Raw genomic sequence first — 13284 nt, 5'->3', positions numbered from 1 at the left:
AAAGGAAAAGAAAACAAATAAAACCCAAGAAAAATTGTAAAAATATAAATAGCAACAAAACAAAACACAGACACACACACACACACACAGAAAGAAAACAGACATACTAAACTCAACACAAATGATAGCAACAAAACCAAACTTACAGAAACAAAGAAGCAGAGAGAATAGACAAAAATGAAACAAAACAAAGATGATAACAAGAAAAAAAACTCAAAAATGAGGCCTTCAATGGGTGAAGGACTACTCACCTTATAGAGGGCACCTCCTTTACCCAGACCACTGATTTATATATTGAAAGGTGAAAGTCTGTTGCTAAGTTGTGTGTGACTCTTTGTGACCCCACGGAATGTAGCCCTCTCTCTGTGGGATTCTCCAGGCAAGAATACTTGAGTGGGTTGCCATTTCCTTATCCAGAGGATTTTCCTGATCTGGTGATCAAACTGGCATCTCCTGCTTGTTAGGCAGACACTTGACCACTGAGCCACCAGGGAAGCCCATCTCATTCAAAAACATCCTTAGAGAAATACATAGAATAATAGTTGACCAGTTATCTGGGCACCCTGTGCTAGTCGAAATGATTCATAAATTACCTATGCTTCCTTCCAGCATACTGACAAATTATATGACGGGAGTGACCAGGAAAAGAGGTTTATTTAACATATATTCCATGTAACCAGTAGTGTAAATCTAAAAAATTGGTTTAAATTACACTGAAATTCTTATTAACGATTGAGAAGTTGTATATGAATGGCAATTAATTTCAATGACTGAATGGCTCATAGTGATTTCAACTTTCATTAAAAAATAGTTGTTTTATGGCATTACTTACCAGATTGGGCCTTTTGATATTTCAAAGGGGAATGCTCTGAGCTTATTTCATAGAGTGAAGTAGTACAAAGAGGACAGTTGGGAGAAATTATGTAGGAGTAGGTGGTATGTCACGTTGGGGAGTTATGTGAAAAAGCTTGCTTTCTGTTGTTGGTCTAGAGTCTGGGCTGCTTCAACATCTGAATTACAGTAGATAATGCTCAACTCTTAGTGAATTCCCTGTGACCCAAGAGGAAACAGATTTCTAAAGGCTGTAAGAATCAGCTTGATGTCTTTTATCTGAGGGAGAAAGCAGTGAAAGGAGGCTCTAGAGGTCACCACTTTACTGAACATATCTAAGTATTATGATGGGAAGGCTGGAGAGATGATCTGCAAGCCGCCCTTGGTCCATTTTAGAAGGAGAAAGGAGACAGATTAGGAGGTCATGGATCAAAGGGAAAAGCATTGGAAGAAGGACTTGAGGTAAAGAGAAAGGTGTCACTAGATAGCCAGGCCCTTTTCAACCCAGGATGTACAACAAAATGGCAACCGGTTCAAGTGGGACAAGACAGGCACTTTTATAATTCATAGAAGGTGAAAGGTATCAAAGAGGAATCTTCTCCAATCAAGAAAGGGAGGCTTTGACTCCAAGTTAAAGAACACTCCCAAATCCTCCCACTGCCATAAACCCCTGAAACTGAGAGCTTAAGAAGTCATGGGAAGATAATCCAGCGAGGAGATCCGGGAGCAGGATACTTCCTCCTTCTGGAGTCCCCGTCAAGCCACTTATGGATGGATTTGCATTTTGGTTGGGAAGTGACTGAACCGGGCCAGTTTTGGCAGCTCTGCTTCCTCCTGGGTGGGGCAGCAATTCCCTATAAAAAGGCCCTCTGCTGTATCACTGCCATTCTCCTGCTACTCAAGTCTGGATAGACTTTGGAGAACCTGGTGAGTCTGAGTCTTCAGTTCAGCTTTATTCTTGGGCTCTCTACTTATGAATTAATTCTGGCTATAGCAAATTTGGTGTGTCCAGTTATTGTCATGATTTTAATGCTCCTTACTGGATGGGAGCTTGGAATTTGAACACAGTGATATACAGTATTTATTAAGTTTCTGGTACAGAGTTTGAATTCCTTTAATGAAGAGATTAAAACAAAATCTCTGACAAGAAGAGGTAAAGAACAAAGTATTTTTCCTCTTTCTGTATCTTTCTTGTGTCCTTCTGCTGTTATTTAAGAGACATTTATCTTTGAAGGTGTGGGGCCCTTGTATCCTTCCTGGTGGCCATTTGCTCTGTACACAGGTCATACTTCTGGGGCCTCATGATAGATAGATGAGAATTGCTTGTGAGCTTACCCAGGATTTTGGAACACTTGATGGCCTTTCTTGAATATGCTGTTTTCAGAAAAAAAAAGACGACCAGAACAACTTTGATTGGTTTTTTGAATAAAAAATTTTTTGAAAGGTTGTATGTTAAAAGAAAAGATTTTCTCTGAGCCAATAATACAATTTGTTGAAGAGGGAAAGGGAGGCCAGAAGTTCATTGAAAGGGATTAAAGAGATCAAACCACATTCTTAGAGACTGGAGAGATTCTATCTGATATTATAAAGCTCAGACTTTTCTCCCTGGAGAAGTTCCTTCTTGTGAACATTGTCATGTAATTTCTTTCAGATTCCAAAACTCCAGAAAGATGTCTTATCAGCAGCAGCAGTGCAAGCAGCCCTGCCAGCCACCTCCAGTAGTGTGCCCCCCCAAGTGCCCTGAGCCCTGCCCACCTCCAAAGTGCCCTGAGCCTTGCCCACCTCCAAAGTGTCAGCAAAAATGCCCTCCTGTGCCACCTCCCCAACAATGCCAGCAGAAGTGCCCACCCAAAAGCAAGTAGAAGCATCGGCTTTTATCTGGTCAGGAAAGGATGAAGACAACTGACTCACCCAGCTCCACAGCTCCACCTTCATCTTCTCTTTAAAGCCTATCATGGATGCAGAAGAAGCTTCTCCATCCTTCAGCCTGCAGTATGCCTGTGGTGATTCCTGACAGCCAGAGGTTTCCTTCCTAAGGCTGCTGTTCTACTCTCCTTTGAGAGGACGGCTGAGAAAGCATCCCAGAGCTTCAGATGCAAGAGCAGCAGCTTTTCTCCCGGGCACCATCAGAGGATTCTCTCCCTCTCTTGGGTCTGTCTGTCACCTGGGCATGGGTTTCTACCAGCTGGTCAACTGTTGCTTATCCTCCTCTTCATGAATAAACTACAGTTCCTTTGTGTGATGGCAAAAATGTTTCCTTTCTTTTCAAACTGCTTTTAGTAATACCATATCATCATCCTGTTTTGTTTCTATCCTTTGATGCCGAGGTTCAAGCTCTCACAATCAGCGCTGTCTAAATTTTGACTCTTATCAAAGAATACTTCTATAGAATTTCAATTCCATGCTATTTCCTTAATTATCATTTGATGGTTGAGGAACAAAATATTTATCTCTCCTGGTTTTCAGTCCTTTTAGTAAAATGTAGGGAAAATTGTATTTCATTTCACACTATTTAGGAATAAATATTCAATGAATGTGTATAAGTTCGTTGGCATATGCCAGACTCATAAATAGCACTTGGAAGACAGTTCAGTTCAGTTCAGTTCACTCATTCGTGTCTGACTCTTTAGGACCCCATGGACTGCAGCATGCCAGGCCTCCCTGTCCAGGCCATCATTGTCTTCATCATCACTGCCTTCACCACCACTGTTACCCTCACCACCATATTAGCTCCAGAAGGATAGTATCTCAGAAATAATTTGTGTTTCAAAAGTTTTTTACACTGTGCTGTACTTTCATGTTCTGTTTTTTTTTTTCTTTTCTAATTTAGCCATATTTTTAGATGCTATTGCTGATAAAGGGCTTTTGGAAATTAATGAAATAGTCTGCATAAGATTATAGTAGTTCTTAAAAGATGGGTAGTACCAAAGAAAGGTAAGTATAAAGGGTACTTACCAGTTAAGGTACTGCCTCCTTCCCATGTGTACCACCTGATATATTTTTTCACATCTGAAATTGCTTTCCTGATTATCTTGATCCCATCTTTAAAGAAATTTGAGGTTCACAGTGTTTATTGAGATTTACAAAGTTGCTATTGCTAGGCAGCTTAGTGTCTAAGTGCTTAGCTGTAAAAGTGAGCTGTGAAAAAAGGTAATCTTTGTTATTTCTTCTTGTGGTCTTAAGTGTCCACAAGTCAAATAGTTAATTCAGATCAAACACACACAAGCACACACACACACTAAAAATAACATCACTCTTAAGTGTAACCAAGTCTTCAAATCAAATCATGCTATACCTATACACAAGATAGATTCAATCTTTCTCTTTCTACAGTCTTCATTCACAAACCTAGAAGTGAAGGACTCTAAAAAGATAGAACTGTAGATGGAAAAAGATACCCAGATTACTGCTCAATCCTCATTTTACTATGACATGAATAAAAAATAAACACTGATATTTGGGATCTGTCTTTACTGTAGCTAGTGTTATTTGACCTAACACAAAAATTAGTTTTCTGAGGTGGGATGCTACTGTAACAAATCTTAAAAATGTAGTCTTGCGCCGGGGTCCAGCCCCCGCAGGATCCAAGGAAACCCGAAGGAGAAACGGCGTCGGCGATTGATTGAGAGAGAGAGAGATAGACAAGAATGTTGTAGATAAGAAACTAGAGGAGAGGAGAAAAGAGGCTGGAGTTCCTTGGTTTATACAGAAAATCAATAAAGTCTCAAGACAAGAGACTTGCACCGTCTACGTGAGGCCACAGGTGCCCTCCCGGTCTCCCGAGGGAGTGAAGGCGCAGGACGCCTTCCCGTTCAGGTCTTAGAAACCCAGGCAAATAAGTAGACATGGCGGATCTCTGTACTCCAGATGGGAACTAGCCAGAAAGAGAGAGTAAGAGGAGGAAAATGATTGACACGAGAGATCAAGCTGCTTTGATGAGCAAGATCCATAGCTTTATTTTTAAAAATGCCAAACAGAGTTACGTTTTCCACAGAGCAAAGGTGCAATGAGTTATAAGAAAGAACCAATTAGCTCAAAAGTTTGATATGGTTAAATTCAAGGCTACACTTGTTTTTCTAGCATTCTCACTAATGCATTCCCAGGTGCACAGTGGATAAGAGATATGGGAACTTAGCAACAAGCATTGGCCTAATAGTGAAATCCTATATTAACACTAGCACTACTCTAATAATTTTTAACTCTTTCAAAGGCTCTATGTTTAGGCTTTTCGTGCTTCTCACAGTTGGGAGACTGTAAATAATTGTATGCATAGCTGCAAGAGTCTGGATAACCTGCCAAGCAAGCTAGAATGCTAATAGAGGGGGTTTGATTTGAAATGTTCCTCTCATGTCTAAGAGACTTATTAGCTAGAGCCCTAAGTTGATTTTCTCCAGAGAAAGGTGGTCAGGGTTAGCCCCCTGTTAATGTCAGAGGAGTTGGGGAAAGTTGTGAAACAGTAAAACAGACAGATTCTGGTTTTGGGGTAGATGCTCAAGAAAGCCTAGGGAGCCCCTTGAGTTCTGAAGCCTTGCTTAACAGTCCTCTTCCACATGACTTTGTCATGGGTGGGATCTCCCATGGCGGCTCCCGGCAGCCTTGGCTTAGAAATCTTCAGGTGGTTGGCAAAGAAACTGATATTGGAGACCATAAATATGATGATATGTGTTATTCAACAGCAAAACATTTGAAAAATGATCTAGGAGGTTGAGCACATGTTGGTTATTTATTGTATTGATCAGGGTATTTTGATACACACATGCTCAGGAAAGAGTTGTCTGGTTTGCAAACCAGAAATGAACAAAATGGAGAGAAAAACTGTGGTGGCCCAGATATTTAAAAACTTGTTGGACTAGAACACTCATCAGTTATAATCCCCAAAGAGGAAGAGATGTGACTTTACATGGTTTTGATGTTTGCATCCACTTGCATTTAACTGTAACAACATAGAAAAGAGAGAAAAATTGTAGTCTTTCCAACTGTGTGCCAAGGAGCCGCAGTGGTAACTCTATTATATTCAGAGGAAAAGGCAGCAAAATAAATCATCTTGTTTTGTTTCTATCCTTTGACGCCAACGTTCAAGGTCTCACAATCAGCGTTGTCTAAATTTTGAGTTTTATCAAAGAATACTTCTATATAATTTCAATTCCATGTTATTAAGTCATCAATTTCCTCAAAAACTTATTAAACATCTAATGTGTTTCATTCCTCCAACCATTCTATCTTCAAGAGACCACACTCAGGTCCTTTCCTAGTAGTAATTTTCTGGCTTGATTTAACCTATAAAATGAGTACTATTATTATTCCCACTTTAAAGTGAAGAAAATGAGACCTTAAAATGAGACACAGAGACCTTAAGCAAATTATCCAAGATCATACAGTTAAGTAGCAGAACCATGGAATGAACTCAGGAAGGCTGGCTATAGGATCTGTGATCTCAGAAACATGATTGTGGTCACTTCTAGTGGAGAAGGTATGAAATGCAATTTATTTAAGAAACTTGGATCTTTTAAAGTGTTGGTAATGTTCTTTTTCTTATCTTCATGTTTCTTGTCAATAAAGTGATCAATCTGTAGTTATCTACTTCATACAGCAAAAGTTTATAAACTTTCTGAATGTGTTGATCATGTTCTTCTAAAATCAAACAAAATTTTATTTTTTGTTTTCCTTTTTCTTGTTTTTCTTCAAGACAAAATGGGGAGGGAATTGTGTCAATATTAGGCCAGAACCCAGTCCAAGAGTACAAAGTCAACCCTCCTAAAAATATAATCACTTCTTCTTAGTGTTGGAAGCACAAAAACAGGAAAATTCTCTACGTATTTTCTTGCCTATACGGTGATGGAAATTAATGGAGTCAACTACTATATTATGGGAACATTGTTAATAATAGACCTACTTTTCATATAGTCACTCTCATAAGATAAATTTCTGTTTTGCAAAAGAATTTATTTATTCTTAAGCCCTTTTAACCATTAAAAAAAATGTCTTTGAAAGATCATATGTACTTTCAGTTAAAAGAAAATAGATCTAAGAGTAGAGAATTACATAGAAAGTTGAGACTCTGATCAGCATAGTATGGCTGGAAAACTGTGAATAAATTATCAAAATCTCTGATACATCTTTCAGATCCAATGTCTTCAACCCCATTTGGAGACATTGTCTCTTTGATGACTGTTCTCCCTGCATCGAACATAGACTGGGGATTCATTTCTTACATGATAGTATACATGTTTCAGTGCCATTCTCCCAAATTATCCCACCCTCTCCCTCAGAGTCCAAAAGTCCACTCTACACATCTGTGTCTCTTCTGCTGTCTCGCATACAGGGTCATCATTACCATCTTTCTAAATTCCATATATATGTGTTAGTATACTGTATTGGTGTTTTTCTTTCTGGCTTACTTCACTCTGTATAATCGGCTCCAGTTTCATCCATCTCATCAGAACTGATTCAAATGTATTTTTTTTAACGGCTGAGTAATACTCCATTGTGTATATGTACCACAGCTATCTTATCCATTCATCTGCTGATGGACATCTAGGTTGTTTCCATGTCCTGATTATTATAAACAGTGCTGCGATGAACATTGGGGTACATGTGTCTCTTTCAATTCTGGTTTCCTTGGTGTGTATGCCCAGCAGTGGGATTGCTGGGTCATAAGGCAGTTCTATTTGCAATTTTTTAAGGAATCTCCACACTGTTCTCCATAGTGGCTGTACTAGTTTGCATTCCCACCAACAGTGCAACAGGGTTCCCTTTTCTCCACACCCTCTCCAGCATTTATTGCTTGAAGACTTTTGGATTGCAGACATTCTGACTGGTGTGAAGTGATACCTCATTGTGGTCTTGATTTGCATTTCTCTAATAATGAGTGATGTTGAGCATCTTTTCATGTGCTTGTTAGCCATCCGTATGTCTTCTTTGGAGAAATGTCTATTTAGTTCTTTGGCCCATTTTTTGATTGGGTCGTTTATTTTTCTGGAATTGAGCTGCAGGAGTTGCTTGTATATTTTTGAGACTAGTTGTTTGTCAGTTGCTTCATTTGCTATTATTTTCTCCCATTCAGAAGGCTGTCTTTTCACCTTGCTTATATTTTCCTTTGTTGTGCAGAAGCTTTTAAGGAATCCAAATTGGAAAAGAAGAAATAAAACTCTCACTGTTTGCAGACGACATGATCTTCTACATAGAAAACCCTAAAGACTCCACCAGAAAATTACTAGAGCTAATCAATGAATATAGTAAAGTTGCAGGATATAAAATCAACACACAGATATCCCTTGCATTCCTATACACTAAAATAAAAATAAAAAAAAGAAATTAAGGAAACAATTCCATTCACCATTGCAATGAAAAGAATAAAATACTTAGAAATATATCTACCTAAAGAAACTAAAGACCTATATATAGGAAACTATAAAACACTGATGAAAGAAACCAAGAGGACACTAATAGATGGAGAAATATACCATGTTCATGGATTGGAAGAATCAATATAGTGAAAATGAGTATACTACCCAAAGCAATCTACAGATTCAATGCAACCCCCTATCAAGCTACCAGCAGTATTTTTCACAAAACTAGAACAAATAATTTCAAGATTTGTATGGAAATACAAAAAACCTCGAATAGCCAAAGCAGTCTTGAGAAAGAAGAATGGAACTGGAGGAATCAAATTGCCTGACTTCAGGCTCTACTACAAAGCCACAGTCATCAAGACAGTATGGTATTGGCACAAAGACAGAAATATAGATCAATGGAACAAAATAGAAAGCTCAGAGATAAATCCACACACATAAGGACATCTTATCTTTGACAAAGGAAGCAAGAATATACAGTGGACTAAAGACAATCTCTTTAACAAGTGGTACTGGGAAAACTGGTCAACCACTTGTAAAAGAATGAAACTAGATCACTTTCTAACACCACACACAAAAATAAACTAAAAATGGATTAAAATTCTAAACGTAAGACCAGAAACTATAAAACTCCTAGAGGAGAACATAGGCAAAACACTCTCCAACATAAATCACAGCAGGATCCTCTATGATCCACCTTCCAGAATTCTGGAAAGTTATTAACATTTTCAATCACTTTTTCAAGTCCAGACGATCCATCAAGCAATTAATCAAGTCCTGATTTGTAGCATTGTCCAACAATTGCACCTCATAAGCTTGAAAGAACACACAACTTGCAGTGCTAGCAGATTTTAAACTCCCAAAAGAATGAGGGAAAGAGGAAAAGGAAGAAGAGAAAAAGAAGATAGAGAAACAGAATAAGGGGGGGGGACAAGGAGTGGGAAGAGGAGACAACTTAAGATGCCAAAGCAAAAATCGAAAACAGGAAAGACGTAGGCTAAATATGGAGTAAACTATAAGATTATCACAACCTTAATGGGAAAAGTACTGCTTCTTTAAGTGGCATAGGGGCCAAGGCGTGAAATTCATAGATTGAAAAGTAACAACACTGACAGGGTATGCTTATGGACTGAGCAGTTCTGATGCACTCACAGTAATTTTGATCCTCATTGTGCTTTCTGTGAGCTGACACAGTTCTAAGTGCTTTATATATACGTATAAATGTAAGGTTCCCAAGCTAACCTATAAGATGAGTACTGTTATTATTCCAGTTTTAAAGAGAAGAAAATGAGACCTTAAAATGAGACACAGACACCTTGAGCAAATTACTCAAAATCATAGAGTTATTAAGCAGCAGAGCCACGGAGTGAATTCAAGAAGGCTGGTAATAGGATCTGTGATCTCAGAAACATGATTGTGGTCACTTCTAATGGAGAAGGTAGGAGGTGAAATTTATTTAGGAAGCTTGGGTCTTTGGCAGGGTTGGTAATGTTCTTTTGTTTTATCTTCATCTTTCTTGACAATAAAGAGATCAATCTGTGATTACCCACTTCACACAGCAAAGCTTTATGAACTTTCTGAATGTGTTGATCATGTTCTCCCAAAATGAAACAAAATTTTATTTTTTGTTTTCCTTTTTCTTGTTTTTCTTCAAGACAAAACTGGGGAGGGAATCGTGTCAATATTAGGTCAGAACCCTGTCCAATAGTACAAAGTCAAACCTCCTAAAAATAAAGTCACTTCTTAGTGTTGGAAGGACAACAAGAGTAAAATTCTCTGTGCATTTGGTTACCTATAAGGTGATGGAAATTAATGGAGTCAACTTCCCTATAATATGGGAACATTGTTAATAATAGACAATTTTCATATAGTCACACTCATAAAATAAATTTTTGTTTTGCAAAAGAATTAATTTATTCCTTGGCCCTTATAACCATTAAAAAATGTCTTTAAAGATCATAAGTACTTTCAGATAAAAGAAAATAGATGTGATAGTAGAGAATCACATAGAAAGTTGAGACTCTGAACTTCAGCATAGTATGGTTGGAAAACTGTGAATAAATTATCAAAATCTTTGCTACATCTTTCAGATCCAATGTCTTCAACCCCATTTGGAGATATTGTCTCTTGGATGACTGTTCTCCCTGCAGTTACTCGGCCCTGCCTCAGCACGCGCCTTCGCCTCTCACTGGTACAGTGTACCGCAGATACTCAAGGCTCACTCTCCTCTTCACTCAAGTCTTTGCCCTAAAAGTCACTTTGGAAGAGCTTTTCTACACAGTTGTCTCCAGCATTCCCCCTGCATCACTATTATTTGCCGTGTATGTGCACGTGTGTGTGTGTGTGTGTGTGTGTGTGCAAACTCCCTTCAAGAGTTTAGATGGAAAAAGGACTTTAGTCACCATCCTCATGTCCCTAGCACATAAGAGACTGCTTGGCATGTGTTAATAATTGGGAAATATTTGTGAATAAGTTAATTTATATGAGTATACAGAGTGGAATAGAGCCTTGCCTACTGGTTATACTAATAAGGAACCTGAGACTGAGAGAATTCAATTCTTTTCAGGGTCTTCAAGGTAGACAGATAGAAAAAAGTCTGAAACCAATGAAGGAATACTTCGGTGGATCCAGTCCAAAAGACATATTTCAGGTAAAGCTGAACTCAATGATGGAAAAGTCTAATTCTGATAATCTAATGGGAATGAAAAGAAACACTCTGAAGAATACTTGTAGTTGACAGAAAAGATGAAAAACATTATATGCAAAAAAGGGAAAACCACACTAAAAAACGAAAGAAATAAATACATAATGGGCAATGAATATGCTTTATTGGAGAAGCAAAGGAATAGACACATTTATTGCTCACAGGGTAGAGATCACAACGCAGATTACAGACGGGTATATGGCACAGAGAGATCAAGCAATGATCCTGCTGCTCTTCTTCCAATAATGTGGTGTCAGCTTCAGGAAGCAGCCTTTCCTCTCTCAGCTGTCGGTTGAGGAGGGAGATTAAGGAAGATGCAGTCCATCACCATGGCCGAAGGGAGGACAACGGAAGAGCCTGGATCTTGTTGTTTCTTGGTCCAGATGAAATCTGGTGCTGTTACTTCCACTTGGGTGGACACTTCTGCTTGCATGGTGGGCATGGTGGCCCAGGAGGGCATTTCTGCTGGCTCACTGGAGGTGGGCATGGATGAGGTGGGCAAGGCTCATGGCACTTCGGTGGGCACACTATTGGAGGTGGATGGCAGGGCTCCTTGCACTGATGGTGATGCGGATGCAGATGCGGATGAGGATGTGGATGCGGATGCGGATGGTAAGACATCCTTCCTGGGTCTCAAGGAATCTGAAATACAAGCAGACAACATTCTTCATAACTAGAGTCCAACTGGTAGAACATGAGCTGTGCCAACAACCCTCCCATCACTAAGGACTCGTCTTGATTCCTAATACAGATGTTGTTTTTTTTTATATAGTTTCTTCACCCTTCTTTTAGTATCTCTTGCCCTCAGATCTTCAGTCTTTTCCTGTTCGTCTCTCCTACCACTTTCTAAAACAAAATTACCTACAAGGTGTTGTACGAATACAAACATACTCTGAAGAAGAATCTGGATAATAAACTTGTAGCCAATCTCCAAACAAATCTCTACGTATTTCTCCCATGAGGTCTTGGTTGCTGGCCAAGCTGACCTGACTGTGGGCTTCTGAGGAGAAATGCAAAGGACCACACCAGGCACCCAGTGGAACTGAATGCTGAGAAGGGTGCATTTGGAACTAATGTGTGCTGTGCTGTGGCACAGTATCTCATCCCCCTTACTCTCAGGTTAAGATTGTGCCTCTGACTCCATTTTCTCCTCACACTTAAGATTGCATTAGTGACCAAATACCAAAAATTTACCCCTAAATCCTCATTATCTTCTTTTTCCCACACAGAGCACTAATTGGTTCAACTAATGCCTCATCTACCCCGAAATTAAACCCTACCACTCAAGTTCCAAAAAGATCTCTAAGAGTTCTGCTCACCAGAGGCTCTAAAGAAGACCTATGACCGTCACGACAATGACAGCACTGTGATGGAGACTCCTTTTATAAGGACCAGGCAGCTCCACCCAGGGGGAACATCCCAGGACTGGCTGATGCACTTGTTTCCCATCCCAAATTCCACATGCTTGCAATCTCAAAAATCAATGTCCCAGTCATACTGATATCACACAGTTCCCTTGTCCATGGACTTGCTCACCCTTCAGTGAGGAATTACAGAATGATTCATTTGAGACTTTGTCTCATACTTCCTCTACCCATGCCATGAACCATTTAGAAATATGAGGAATGCTTGAGAATGGTGCTATTCTTCCATAGTTAGATATGTTGCTTCCCCCTCTTCCCAGCTCCCCAAGCATCTGGTACATAAAACTTACTATTGCATTCCATTCCATTTCATCTGTCAGCAACTGGCTGTTTTTCCATTGATGACAGTCTAGAGTTTTCCTAACTGCACATATTTTAACTCCTACCTACCGTTTTTCTAAACTTGCCTGTACCATTTGCTACTTCTTGACAATTAAGTGACTTAAAGGCCACAAAGTCTACCTTGATTTTTTAGTGCAAGCAGTCTCGTGTCAGATGTGCTTTCACATGGCTCCATACATGGACTTGAACAGGACAACATGATGCCTCAGTTTCTAAGGCCATAAATCACAATCTCTGACCACTTCCTGAAGCTCTACTTTTGCAGGTTTATACACTGATCTGAACTCTGCAGACCCATGATCTGAATCACTTGTGGTCTACTAGAAACCCAAATTCCTCTCCTCTCATTATCTTAAAAATGAACTCAGAGCCTGGGCTATATCCATTTAGAAGCTTTTCCACTAATACTCCCTAAATATCTTGCACTTCTTTCCCCTGCTGTTGCTGCTGCTTCTGGTAAGTCGCTTCAGTCGTGCCTGAATCTGTGCGACCCCACAGAGGGCAGCCCACCAGGATCTCCCATTCCTGGGACTCTCCAGGCAAAAATACTGGAGTGGGTTTCCAATTCCTCTACAACAGTTAATTCAATTCACTCTATCAGGTCCTTTATTTTAAATGAGACTTAGTGTGT

General features: G+C 39.4%; 1 protein-coding gene across 1 annotated transcript; it reads left to right on the top strand.

Annotated features, from left to right (window-relative positions):
- The first annotated feature begins 1662 nt into the window (after positions 1 to 1662).
- Positions 1663 to 3082, top strand: LOC120855824 (small proline-rich protein 2I-like). Its single transcript, XM_040230589.1, has 2 exons — positions 1663 to 1758; positions 2483 to 3082. Exon 2 carries the CDS (start codon positions 2502 to 2504, stop codon positions 2691 to 2693), a length of 192 nt encoding a protein of 63 aa, XP_040086523.1. The 5' UTR covers positions 1663 to 1758; positions 2483 to 2501; the 3' UTR covers positions 2694 to 3082.
- Positions 3083 to 13284: the final 10202 nt, after the last annotated feature.

This window comes from Oryx dammah, unplaced genomic scaffold, assembly GCF_014754425.2.
Source record: "Oryx dammah isolate SB20612 unplaced genomic scaffold, SCBI_Odam_1.1 HiC_scaffold_28, whole genome shotgun sequence".
Classification (NCBI taxonomy): Eukaryota; Metazoa; Chordata; class Mammalia; order Artiodactyla; family Bovidae; genus Oryx; species Oryx dammah.
This window is presented reverse-complemented; position numbering and strand designations above follow the sequence as displayed.